The sequence below is a fragment of the Leptodactylus fuscus genome, chromosome 2 (genome assembly GCF_031893055.1).
Source record: "Leptodactylus fuscus isolate aLepFus1 chromosome 2, aLepFus1.hap2, whole genome shotgun sequence".
Lineage (NCBI taxonomy): Eukaryota > Metazoa > Chordata > Amphibia > Anura > Leptodactylidae > Leptodactylus > Leptodactylus fuscus.
In genome coordinates this window covers 237,715,512-237,729,412 of record NC_134266.1, presented here as the reverse complement: position 1 = coordinate 237,729,412, position 13,901 = coordinate 237,715,512, and the positions used below count along the sequence as shown (strand labels likewise).

General features: G+C 40.6%; 1 protein-coding gene across 1 annotated transcript; it reads right to left on the bottom strand.

Moving 5' to 3' along the window:
* Nucleotides 1-119: 119 nt before the first annotated feature.
* Nucleotides 120-5,596, bottom strand: LOC142193906 (chymotrypsin-like elastase family member 1). The gene is made up of 8 exons (XM_075262922.1): nucleotides 5,557-5,596; nucleotides 5,102-5,190; nucleotides 3,447-3,547; nucleotides 3,045-3,170; nucleotides 1,639-1,775; nucleotides 1,210-1,355; nucleotides 902-1,051; nucleotides 120-245 (listed from the first exon to the last, which is right to left on the bottom strand). Exons 1-8 carry the CDS (start codon nucleotides 5,594-5,596, stop codon nucleotides 237-239), a joined length of 798 nt encoding a protein of 265 aa, XP_075119023.1. The 3' UTR covers nucleotides 120-236.
* Between the last annotated feature and the right edge of the window lie 8,305 nt (nucleotides 5,597-13,901).

The following is a 13,901-nucleotide window of genomic DNA, read 5'->3' as shown; positions in this document are numbered from 1 at the left end:
CACGCCGGCATTACAGCAGGGCTGCCGAACACTTCCCATTCACTTCAATGGGAGCGCTCGTAAACGCCGCTGTTACGAGCGCTCCCATTGAAGTGAATGGGAAGTGTTCGGCAGCCCTGCTGTAACGCCGGCGTGTACGGCTCTCATACACGCCCGGCGCTACGTAGTGTGCATGCACCCTAACAGAATTAAAGAAGTTTCCTTTATACTTCTGTCTTCAGTCATTTTCTTTCTGTTTACAGGTTCTGTGAAGAAATATATAGATTAAGTAACTTCATCCATGAGGGTGTTAAAGGGGTCATAGTTGTAGACAATTACAAGTGAAACCAACGTCCCAGATCATAGATAACTCTGACAAGTCCCAAACCATAGATAAGACCAAAAGATCATCACCACTAATATGGTTACAGAAAATCTTTTAAGCTCTGAAAATTTTTATAGTATTTATTTGCAAAAATGTTTAACTTTTAGATTTATATATGGTTATGTTCATGGGAACATAGCACAAACCAAGTGTGTGATGAATGTTGCTAATATAACAGTTTTATTACTGTAACATTTCTTGGTGTCATCCATTTATCATTCTGACCTCCATGACTGGCTATGGGTTGGTGTATATCTGTACATCTTTTTATGTTTTGACAATTTATAGGCACCAACATGTAATATATTTCAATACATTTGGCTAGAACAGATTTGCTCTATAGGCACACAGTACAGTAATGCTCTCTGGGATTCTCTATGTTTTGTCTTTTGTGTCTATACAGTAGATACACCAGGCAAAGACCATAGTAAATCTTGTCGAAAGCATAGTGAGGAATAATAGTAAGATAATCAAAATTGGTTCTTAACACTATGTAGACACTGATGAAATTGTCTATAAGAAAGAGTAAGAACTTACGCTGTTGATCCAGGAGATGTAAGCAGACACTCTGGTGAATACTGTGGGTTTCAGGTAAGCATTGCATCCAGAGGAAGACACAAAGCTAGTCACACCATGGACTTGGTAGACACCATTGACTGGGCAGTTCAGAGGTCCGCCAGAATCTCCCTAGAAGATAATAATTGGTAAGTATTGGCGACAATAGTGCTACATATCTGTTTCTAATGACCTGAGTAATAGACAATAGTAACAAAGGCATAATACTAATATTGCTATAGAAATAATGGTTTGTTAATTTTATAGATAATAAATTCAGTAAATGTTACCTGGCATCCAGCCTGGGCTCCATTACCACCGGCGCACACCATGGTAGTCTTAACAGTGCCGCCCCAGTAGGATCCGCTAGAGCAAGTGGAGTGGGCAACAACGGGCAGAGGGGCCTGCTGAAGGATGTCTGGCAGAGAGCCACCAGCTGAAATAAAATAGTCAATATTCTAAGTATTCTTTCATTGACACATTAAGCAAAGTTTCAGAGTAAATCTCCTGACTGCCAATGCTTGGAGTTCATTTTCAGTTATCTGATTTTTACTATATGGCATATAGAACAGTTTGAGATAAGGCGCAACTACATGGTAGCTGGAGCTTCTTAGTAATTATGGCCAATCTTGTGCCTGTTGGGGAATCAATTAAGACTGGCTTAAGAAAGAACATCCCCTTGGATTCATAGTTAAAACATATCCTGCATTACAACTTACTGACTGTTCTTCCCCATCCGGTAATGACACAGTTGTAGTTGTTGGAAAGGACGGCGCCATCAGCTGGCAGGTTAGCTAATTTCACATAGTTGTTCAGGGAAGCACTGGATGCAAGGTGGAGGACAGCAATATCATAACTAAAAAAGAAAAAAGAATAAGATTCTACTTTGACTATATGTATAGTAATATTAGGCTAAATGTTGATCCGGATTGATCACTAGGTGATACTAGGATGGCATTTTTTAAAGGTTTTTTTGTTAGCCTTTCTTGACAAAAGTAAATTTAGATTCTCCTTATCTCTGATAAGGTTTTTTGAAGAACATATAGGGTTAATCATAATTTCACTTCTCTGGTACTTCTTGTGCTGATCACTAATAGCTCTTATAGATTCTAGATGTCCTTTTGTGCATGTCTTCCCTTCTCCCTTCTGCACACAGCATGAAATAATCTGAACAAAGTATTTTTGCAAAGAGTACTCTATAAATGATATTGTACATTTAATGTATGCATTCATAATATGTTATAGCAATTCTGATTAGAAGTGACACCGTAAAGGCACCATTCTCATTGAGTAGAAGTTAGTTTTAAATTGTAAGGCCGGTTACTATAAAATAAGTGGACTTCACAATTGCTAAAAATCCTGTCTTTTTTGTCTTGTCCATCCAGAACCACTTCTTGTAGAAGGGCACATTAGAATTGGAAGCTCTTAGACAATAAGGTGAGATTCCTAGTTTGGCAATCATAAACAAGTTTTACCAAAATATCTTTCTTTTTCACGTACAGATATCCGTTCTTTTTTCAACTATCAAAGTTAATTATATATTAACAATAAAAATGATTATGCATCATATTTGTTAAAGAGGTTGTCTAACTTCAGTAAATAAATGTCATTGGTTGTACAATTTGCCAATATACTTTCTGTATCAGTTCCTCGCAGTGGTCTAGATCTCAGCTTGTTGTGAATCATTGTTTACCTCCAATGGAACAAAATCACTCCATGGTCATGTGATGAACACATAGGTGCATAGCTTGTTACCAGACTGTAACGAGCTGTGCACCTTTTGTTCATCACGTGACCATGGACTGTACATCACATGACCATGGACTGTACATCACATGACCATGGACTGTACATCACATGACCATGGACTGTACATCACATGACCATGGATTTTTATCCACTAGAAGTAAATAATGAATTACAGTGAGCAGAGATTCAGAAAACCCTGAGAAATATCTATACAAAGATTATTGGGAAATTGTACAATTTTTCAGTATGCAAACAAAAACAGTAATTAACCCCATTAATCTCTTCAATTTATAAATTGGACATACAATGCATGACTCTTTCAGTTCTTCAACCTCTGTGAATTCACTTCAGCTACTAAGTTCCATCAGATACATACCCAGCAGCTACATTGTTGGTGTTCCAGCTTGCATGGATACGAATTCCTGACACTGAGATATATTGTTCAGTCCCATCATTCTGACTCAGGCTGTGATCTCCGACGACTACACGGAAAGTGTTGGGTCTAATCAACAGATATGAACAAGTAAAGAGATCAATAGAAGTAACTGTATGAAGACGACGATGTATGAATAAGAGATAGGAAAAGAATTTCAAACATTTAAAGCAACAATTGCCAATTAATGCCACATACATAATTATATAGTTAGCTTGATGCTTTATATAGGCTAATATTGTGATCTGTAAGGAAAAGATATTTGCATATAAGAAGTCATGTACAATAAAAATAACCAATACAGATAATTTGTCACACCCAGTAGTTGCGCACAGTGAGTATTACCTGTCTACACAGTGAGCAGCGGTCAAAACACGGTTAGCACGGATCAGGGAGCCTCCGCAGGTGTGATACCAATATCCACCAGAGAGATACTGGAGAGAGATCTACAAGACAAAACAAATTGGTCAGTTTGATCTGTATTGTTAGGGGAACCATTCCTGACTGAGGCCTGGTTCACATCTGCGTTTGGTATTCCGTTTGGGAAGTCCGCTTGGGGACTATTAAAAAGCGATTAGCTAAGAAACCACACAGACCCCATAAACTGTAATGGAGTCCGTGTGTTTTCCGTGCAGTGTCCGCACAAACAGAATTCCGAACACAGATGTGAACCAGGCCTGACAGATATCGGCTTCACCAAAGGAACATTCATCGCACTATGGCATGCTACACAATATTGTGGTACAAAAATGAGTTTGGTGAAGGCTAAATCTACATGCAAAATTTTTCATTCCAGAACACATTATATGATACAAGATCTATGTTAGCTGTAACCAGTTTTGCCTAGTAAAAATCTGACATTAGCTTGATAAAAATGTTATATACTTCAGATTATCAAGCCCCAGTCCCTTAACACTTGAAAAACAATACTAGAAAATTCTGCTATAATAAGATGGGTCGGATGGAAGAACTTCTGCTGTGTCTGTAGGAACAAACTATTACTACCTTGGAACCTACAGACAAGCCTTATATATGTAAAAAAATGCCAAGATAATTCTCTTAATGTATTGATATAAAAACTGTAGGAATACTGCAATAACATAAATGACGTCAACTATGGGGAAACTCTCTCCAATATAAAGCCAATGGTGAAGTGGAGCTGACTTGACTGAAGATCAGACGCTATAAACAGGACACAGCTTTTAAAAGAACATTAATGAATAAAATCTACTATACTTGTATTAGAAAAGCTTCCATATACATTTTTGTGACTAAAAATAAAAATCTATCTGCTGAAACTGCCACTACAGGGAGGTTACTGCATAGGGATATATAGGCCTACATACAAGGCAATCCACAACCTGTCCCCTTTATACATATCTGGCTTCATCTCTGACTTCCTCCCCACACTTAATCTCCAATCCTCAGAAGACCTTCTTCTTTGCCCTGCTCTTATCCATTCCTCATGCTAAGAATGCCAAAGAGAGGTGAGGAAATATAACTCAACATGTCCCCTGGGCCTCCACTTATTATATTCTGGGGTTTGAAGAGACCCCAGAGTTTAATAGTTTCATTTCTGATTTGTGATGAATTTATACAATCCAAAAGAAATCTTTGGTCCGAAACCCCCAAATTTGAAAAAACAAACAAACAATCTTCAGTGGTTGACCCATTGAAAATCCTCTTCTTCAGGAAAGTCCACAATGTCCAATAAACATGACACCATCATTATCCAATAATCCCTATACCTCCATCATGTAGCTTACACCCTCACCTACACATTGCTTCCCCCTTTCCTTGTAATTGTAAGCCCTTGTTTTCCAAATCTTGGCGTTAAAACAAGATCAAGGTCAAACAAGTATACTTGCTCTTTGATTGATGCTTATGAGGACTTGTTTCGGAAAAGGAGTGACTATATGAGAACTTGCTCAGATCCCTCCTCTGTACATTATTGTGTGCTATAACAATATAAACCTTGTAATAATTGTATCATCACTTACTTGCCATGGCCAGGCATTTCTGCCTGAGTTTGATCCTCCTACTACACGTGAATTGTCATCATTATAGACAAGATCATCACTGCAATGTCCTATTGATGTAAAATTAAGACAAAAATTAATGAATTATAATTTTTTTTTTAATTTTTATGATGTGACTACTACATAAGACCATGATGTACTAAAACAACACTGCAAATCCTTCATTCATAGTAAGGTTAGGGAAGCAGCCGGACTTTTACCAAAGCAGAAAGTGATGGCATGTGGTTTGCATTGACTTCATTTCTTCCAATTGCATGCCAAAACATTAAAATCAAATACTCTGCACCCAGGTGTTAACATTGGGATATAATGCCCCATGTGGATAAAATTAACCATTTCATTGTTGGTGGGTCCCAAGGCTTAGTACCATCATGGGAAGCTGCAGTAAAAATTCTAAGTATATTGTTGTATCTTACCACCGAGGACAAAAGCAGCCAGTAGAAGGAAAGTTAACATGTTGTGTTGTAGTGTGATGTGCAGGGCAAAGTGACTCTACACACCACTTTATATAGCTTGCAGCCCAAAGCTTCATGTGGTGAGAATGTTGTCAGGTGTTATATAACCAATATTTGCTAAATGTTTATCTGGTGTAAATTTGTCAAGGATACTTGGAACAATCGAGTAAACATTAGTTATTCAACACAAATAAAGATAAAATATATCTTATTAAAGTTATAAAAAAATGACTCAATTAATGGATAAACTATCATCTAAACAGCAACATTATAACACATTAAAAACGTATTTATTTATTTATTTTTACCTTACATTTCTCAACATGTTCAATGAAATTTATGGACTGCATCAGTGGTGTAACTAAAGTCTTATGGGCCCCGCTGTAATCTTTTGTCCGGAGCCCCCTACTTCATTCCTACAGCGAATTCTTGCTAGTGATGGTTAGGGGTGGTAAGGAGTTTAATCCACCTTAGTGTGGTTAGGGGTAATCTGTGGTCTCCTTGGCTAATGGGCCAGATGGAAGCTGCAATCTCAATACTGATGCCAGTGCTTATGGGCCCTCTACACCCCCTCAAGTTATGCTTCTGGACTGCACCTAAGCCTCAAAACTAAGTCAATCATCTACAATTCAGTTTTTGGTGGTCAATCTAGCAATTTCCTAATGTCACTGGGCTCAATGTATTACCCAGGGAATCTTCCTATAGGGTTTGTCCTCTAAAAGCTCTTTGCCGTTTCTGATAACTGGGCTCCAGTGGCTTACTAAAGCCAGTTGCACCTGACAGTGTGCTAACCAGCTGGTGTGAATGAATGGCACAGGCAGCGCATGCGTGTCACCTGTCTGCTGCCCATGCACCGACCGCGCTTCCGCAGCCCCTTTCATTCAATGAATAGAAGCCGTAAAATCAGACAGGAATAGGACCTGTTCCATATTTTGCACTCCGGACTGTTGTAATTCACAGTCATGTGTACAGACCCATAGAAATAAATGGGCCAGTGTGCTATCCAGGAAAAACCCCGTTAGCACACTGACCATTCATACAGTTGTCTACAAGGGGGCTCAGGCATGACACTTATAATATTGATAGCACAGGAGTATCTGTTTCTATAAAATTACCCTCCCTAATTGTAACCTAAGCACATAATACACAGTCATTTATAGAATATTGAAGCCCAAATTCACATTGAATTTCTAGAAATGTTCTCAGTTGTCTGCTTAATCATTTGTAAGATCAATAATACACCATAAACTCTACATATAATATTACACTGTAGCATATCTTACCCAAAATGAATATTTTAACATATAGCTGTAAATTAAAAAGAAAATTATTCTTGAATACTCATTTAATCCCAAATTTTTGGAACCAAAATTCCTGGAAAACCACAACCTCTACGACGTCAATGTGTTTCCAAGAACATAAACACATCATATCTGTTTAACAAAAAAATCATTAACCCGTCCCTAGAAGTGTGGTTAGCTTATGGTATATGATCCTTCTTTTTATCCAAATGTAATGTCTCTATATGGGCCTCTTTGCATTTTCAAGTACATATCTCTTAGCAAAGAAGGTTTTAGATAATTTGTGTGGGATCCAGATAGAACTTTTCTTCTGTATAAACAGCCACTTAGATAACATTTTCACTAGGACAGGTCTTTCCTCTAGAGACTATGGAAAAGTACGCAACACCAGCATTTATTCCTAGTCAATTTTAGAATTGTATGTTCTGTAATAGAGATGAGCGAACAGTGTTCTATCGAACACATGTTCGATCGGATATCAGGGTGTTCGCCATGTTCGAATCGAATCGAACACCACGTGGTAAAGTGCGCCAAAATTCGATTCCCCTCCCACCTTCCCTGGCGCCTTTTTTGCACCAATAACAGCGCAGGGGAGGTGGGACAGGAACTACGACACTGGGGGCATTGAAAAAAATTGGAAAAAGTCATTGGCTGCCGAAATCAGGTGACCTCCATTTTAGACGAATAGTGGATTTCAAATCCGGGTCATATGAGAATGTGAACTTTGTGACTATGAGACAGGGATAGCTGTACAGGCAGGGATAGCTAGGGATAACCTTTATTTAGGGGGGAATGTTATTAAAAATAACTTTTTGGGGCTCTATCGGGTGTGTAATTGTGATTTTTGTGAGATAAACTTTTTCCCATAGGGATGCATTGGCCAGCGCTGATTGGCCGAATTCCGTACTCTGGCCAATCAGTGCTGGCCAATGCATTCTATTAGCTTGATGAAGCAGAGTGTGCACAAGGGTTCAAGCGCACCCTCGGCTCTGATGTAGCAGAGCCGATGCTGCACAAGGGTTCAAGCGCACCCTCGGCTCTGATGTAGGAGAGCCGAGGGTGCACTTGAACCCTTGTGCACCCTCAGCTCTGCTACATCAGAGCCGAGGGTGCGCTTGAACCCTTGTGCACACTCTGCTTCATCAAGCTAATAGAATGCATTGGCCAGCGCTGATTGGCCAATGTATTCTATTAGCCTGATGAAGTAGAGCTGAATGTGTGTGCTAAGCACACACATTCAGCTCTACTTCATCGGGCTAATAGAATGCATTGGCCAGCGCTGATTGGCCAGAGTACGGAACTCGACCAATCAGCGCTGGCTCTGCTGGAGGAGGCGGAGTCTAAGATCGCTCCACACCAGTCTCCATTCAGGTCCGACCTTAGACTCCGCCTCCTCCGGCAGAGCCAGCGCTGATTGGCCGAAGGCTGGCCAATGCATTCCTATGCGAATGCAGAGACTTAGCAGTGCTGAGTCAGTTTTGCTCAACTACACATCTGATGCACACTCGGCACTGCTACATCAGATGTAGCAATCTGATGTAGCAGAGCCGAGGGTGCACTAGAACCCCTGTGCAAACTCAGTTCACGCTAATAGAATGCATTGGCCAGCGCTGATTGGCCAATGCATTCTATTAGCCCGATGAAGTAGAGCTGAATGTGTGTGCTAAGCACACACATTCAGCACTGCTTCATCACGCCAATACAATGCATTAGCCAGTGCTGATTGGCCAGAGTACGGAATTCGGCCAATCAGTGCTGGCTCTGCTGGAGGAGGCGGAGTCTAAGGTCGGACCTGAATGGAGACTGGTGTGGAGCGATCTTAGACTCCGCCTCCTCCAGCAGAGCCAGCGCTGATTGGTCGAGTTCCGTACTCTGGCCAATCAGCGCTGGCCAATGCATTCTATTAGCCCGATGAAGTAGAGCTGAATGTGTGTGCTTAGCACACACATTCAGCTCTACTTCATCAGATCGCTCCACACCAGTCTCCATTCAGGTCCGACCTTAGACTCCGCCTCCTCCAGCAGAGCCAGCGCTGATTGGCCGAATTCCGTACTCTGGCCAATCAGCACTGGCTAATGCATTGTATTGGCGTGATGAAGCAGTGCTGAATGAGTGTGCTTAGCACACACATTCAGCTCTACTTCATCGGGCTAATAGAATGCATTGGCCAATCAGCGCTGGCCAATGCATTCTATTAGCGTGAACTGAGTTTGCACAGGGGTTCTAGTGCACCCTCGGCTCTGCTACATCAGATTGCTACATCTGATGTAGCAGTGCCGAGTGTGCATCAGATGTGTAGTTGAGCAAAACTGACTCAGCACTGCTAAGTCTGCATTCGCATAGGAATGCATTGGCCAGCCTTCGGCCAATCAGCGCTGGCTCTGCCGGAGGAGGCGGAGTCTAAGGTCGGACCTGAATGGAGACTGGTGTGGAGCGATCTTAGACTCCGCCTCCTCCAGCAGAGCCAGCGCTGATTGGTCGAGTTCCGTACTCTGGCCAATCAGCACTGGCCAATGCATTTCTATGGGGAAAAGTTAGCTTGCGAAAATCGCAAACTGACAGGGATTTCCATGAAATAAAGTGACTTTTATGCCCCCAGACATGCTTCCCCTGCTGTCCCAGTGTCATTCCAGGGTGTTGGTATCATTTCCTGGGGTGTCATAGTGGACTTGGTGACCCTCCAGACACGAATTTGGGTTTCCCCCTTAACGAGTTTATGTTCCCCATAGACTATAATGGGGTTCGAAACCCATTCGAACACTCGAACAGTGAGCGGCTGTTCGAATCGAATTTCGAACCTCGAACATTTTAGTGTTCGCTCATCTCTATTCTGTAACGTATATTTTTGGTTGCTGGCGGAAGGTATAGGCGATGCAAGGTTTATGGTCACATGTAAGAATTGAAAGATCCGTCTTACACATATGGGAAGGTCAATACTATGAATTATGATAGTTGAGAGGTTCAGTCACAGTTTTTACATTGGGAACAAATGCTTAAAGCTATATCTTTCTTGTTTGTAATTAACTTTATGATCTTGAGTAATGGCTGAACTGTTTTTGTGCGCTCAGAAGCCAAAGTGATGTGGTAGATTTCAGGTATACAACACCTTTTACCCATAGTCAAATACCAAGGGGATGCCTGTGTCTGGAGTAAGCAATACCCGAAATCCATTCCAGTTCCTGATGAATAGATTTCAGTTCAGGCGCACCTACATGCGCAAGAATTATTAGGAGGCCTGACCCTCTTTGTAATCCTAGTTTATGTTGAGGCTGTAGATGGCAGGTACTGTAGAAGATAAGTAGTGTAGAAGATAGGTACTGTAGATGGTAGATACTATAGATGGAAGGTACTGTACATGGTAGATACGATAGATGACAAAGAAAATATAAGGTAAACAAGACACTTAACATCTCCAAATTGAAAAAATATATACACGTTTTATTAGAATAAAATTTCTCCCAAATTGTGCTATGTTGTTGTTTCTTAGATACTATAGATGGTAGGTAATGTAGATGATAGGTACTATAATAATAATACATTTTATTTATATAGCGCCAACATATTCCGCAGCGCTGTACAATTTGTAGGGTTCAAATACGGACAGATACATAACAAAGAAAGTCATTTCACACAATGGGACTGAGGGCCCTGCTCGCAAGAGCTTACAATCTATGAGGTAGAGGGGGTGACACAAGAGGTAGCAGGGACGGCATTGCTTATACAGAGGTCAGACACTTTCGTAATAGAGGTGACTGTCATTACACAAACAAAACTTTATGAGCCATCACTAGTGGTGTCCTGTAATATGTGGATGAAGCTTGGACAGATAAAGTTAGCCTGAAAAGACATCATATCATGTGGGGTAATGTGGGAGCGGGGACAGAGGAAGGTTAAATTTTGGGGATTCTAATTATAGTATGGAAGGGATTACGTTAGACATTGTGATAGGCCTGTCTGAAAAGATGTTTCTTTAGTTTGCGTTTGAAACTGTAGAAATTGGGAGTTAATCTGATTGTCCGGGGTAGAGCATTCCAGAGAAGTGGTGCAACTCGATGATAGGTACAGTAGATGGTACTGTACTACTACTACTATAGATGGTAGGTCACTGATTGCTTTTGTTAAGAAAATTGGTACCAGGAATTTCGAGGTTTAAATGAATTTCTGAAATATTTACATTTATAATTCACACAAGTTGTGTCAAATCTGTGGAGGTTATAAAAGGGTCCAGAGTTTCATCTCTTTTTTAGGACACTAGTGGTTTGTCCTGTGCCATGGGTCTCATGCTACAGTGAAATTAATGCTCAGCTCCCTGCTCCCAAATATTAATATTAACCTCCCTCTCCTTCATTGTCACGGTCAGTTTGAATTACTAGTTATAGTACAGTACATGATATATCTTATTTTGGACTTGCAGTGATGTTCTGGTAGCAATCGAAGTTGCAGGTGTAACCATGAGTGGAGTGGTATGGGGTCCGCTGGAGATGGCCGGGTCCCTGCAGCACTGTGATAGTGATCGGGGAAGACTGGTTCCCCAACCACTATACATATTGTTAATGGAAAGGGGCCTGGCAATATATTGGCCCCTTTTCAATAGTGCTATTATTATACACCGGGGTTGCCTCAGACCCCAGAGTATAATAATTGGAGGCCCAGGAGGGAAGTGATTGCATATAACAAATACATACATTCATCTCCACTGAGACTTTGATTGTTCCTATCATCTTCTTTGGGGCTCTTCCAGCTTGAGACTGAGGTCACGCACCCCAGACGTCACTGCTTCTGTCACGCATGCTGGCATAATGACATCAGCGTGCCCCACATGACCCTGGAGGCCCAATCACAGGCCCAATCAGTGGCCCCAGTAGTAAGCTCAGTAGCATCCAGAAGAAAACTGAAGAGGATGCAAAAGACAGCGGAATGGTGTCAGGATGCCCAGTAGAGGTGAGTAAGGTGAATATAAGTGGTGGTTGTTTTCCATTACCTCCCCTGGGTCTCTGATTATTAAACTCTGGGATCCGAGGTGACCCCAGAGTATAATAATAACACTAAAACTAATTGGAGTGCCAAACATTATGAATATTCGTTGAATTTTGTAAGGGTCACCTTATGTGGCTTAAGGGGGACTCTTGGGAGCATTTTATACTGTTTGGGGCCACTGTGGGGAGCATATTATACGGTATGGGGCCACTGTGGTGCATATTATACTATGTGAGGGCTACTGTGGATCATAGTATACTGTGTGGGGATCACTGTGGAGCATATTATACTGTGTATAGGCCACAGTGGAGCACATTATACTGTACAGTAGTCAGCAGTTCAGCATGTCCCGATGCTGATGCTGATGCTGAACTGCGATGCTGGCCCGATAAGGGAAAAGTACCAAAAAGGCCTCCCATTGATTTCAATGGGTAGCGCACGTATGCCGGCTCCCATTCAAGTAAATGGGAGCTGCCTTTTATGCACTCATTCTGAACGTGTTTTTACGTTCAGAATGAGCACAGCGTAACTCCGTGTGAAGGCTCCCTAAGACCCAAAATATCTCTGCTCCACTTCTATCAATACTATTATCAAGGTTTCTAGGAAAGACCCCATAAAACTCGTTCTAATGATAAATGTGATTTAGCTGTTTGGACAATGTCATGTTCCTAACATTGTGAGATGTATAGCAGTAGAATTATACATATGTGATCGGTAGCTACTGGTTATTGTATTCCTCCTGCTGGTATTGCATGTGGGTCTATGGAACATATAATAATACCAAAAGCTCAAATATTGAGCAGATCTGAGCAGGGGCTTTCTCTTGACCATTTCAGGGATTTATGTGTCTAAAACTAAGTAAGTTTTTGCACAAAGAATAGCAAAAATAGGAAACGCCAGGATAGAATATCAGTATCAGATGAATTGGATTCCAACACCCTGATATACCTTGTCTGTAGCTTCTGAGCCAAATCAGTTAATCAGTGCAGAATCTGGGTTTTTGGGACCCCCACTGATCTGATAATGATGTCCTATCCTGTGGATTGGACATCACTATTCATTACCCCCAGATTTCGGGTTTATTAAAAATAGTCAACCTAAAGAAGCACCTCACATTTGCTATGATGGTTGAATTTTTTTGATCAAAAAGCTGGAATTCTTCATCACTATACTGTGCTTCTGGCTGACGTTCCTAATTCTGATGGAGTGGAGAACAGTATAAAATACTACATATCTATGCAACATTATTATTAGTGCTTATTTATATAGCACCATTAATTCCATGATGCTGTACATTATTATATTAATTCCATGGTGCTTTACATTATTGTATTAATTACATGGTGCTATAAATTATTATATTAATTACATGGTGCTGTACATTATTATATTAATTACATGGTGCTTTACATTATTGTATTAATTACATGGTGCTATAAATTATTATATTAATTACATGGTGCTGTACATTATTATATTAATTCCATGGTGCTTTACATTTGAGGGTTTACATACAGTACACAAAATATACAAACAAATACAATACTAACAATGACCGACTGGCATATTGGGGTAGAGGGCTCTGCCTGCAAGGGTTTACAATCTATTTTGGTAAAATTTGGTATAAAACAAGTAGAAACCTCATATTGCGTCCGTTTTTAGATCTCAGTTTTGAGCACCAACTCACTTGGAAACCCCTCTTTAAAAGTTTTTATGTATTCCAGGATGGCCCTTCCCTTAGCACTACAGGTCAGTGCCAAAAAGAGCATTGGCCATAAACTGAGGGTAGCTCCATTTACTGTACACTATATTGTGTTGGGGCCCCAAAGACGCATTATCTCCCACATACAAAGTGATCCTTCTGCTTCTAGTAGTTTTGTGGACATTTATATGGGGTCCAAAATTACAATTTTTTTCCCCTACAACGGTTGATCCAAAAAAAATGAATACTGTAGTTTGTGTAAGCAATGCATTGAATAACCATGAAAGACGGATAATGTGAGAAATGAGTCTTTTAATAGAATTTTA

Coding starts and splice junctions, on each gene's coding strand:
- LOC142193906 (XM_075262922.1), bottom strand. CDS start 5,596: ATGTTAACTTTCCTTCTACTGGCTGCTTTTGTCCTCGGTG. Junction 5,191..5,556: donor GGCTGCTTTTGTCCTCGGTG/GTAAGATACAAC, acceptor TTACATCAATAG/GACATTGCAGTGATGATCTT. Junction 1,356..1,638: donor CGGATGGGGAAGAACAGTCA/GTAAGTTGTAAT, acceptor ATTTTATTTCAG/CTGGTGGCTCTCTGCCAGAC.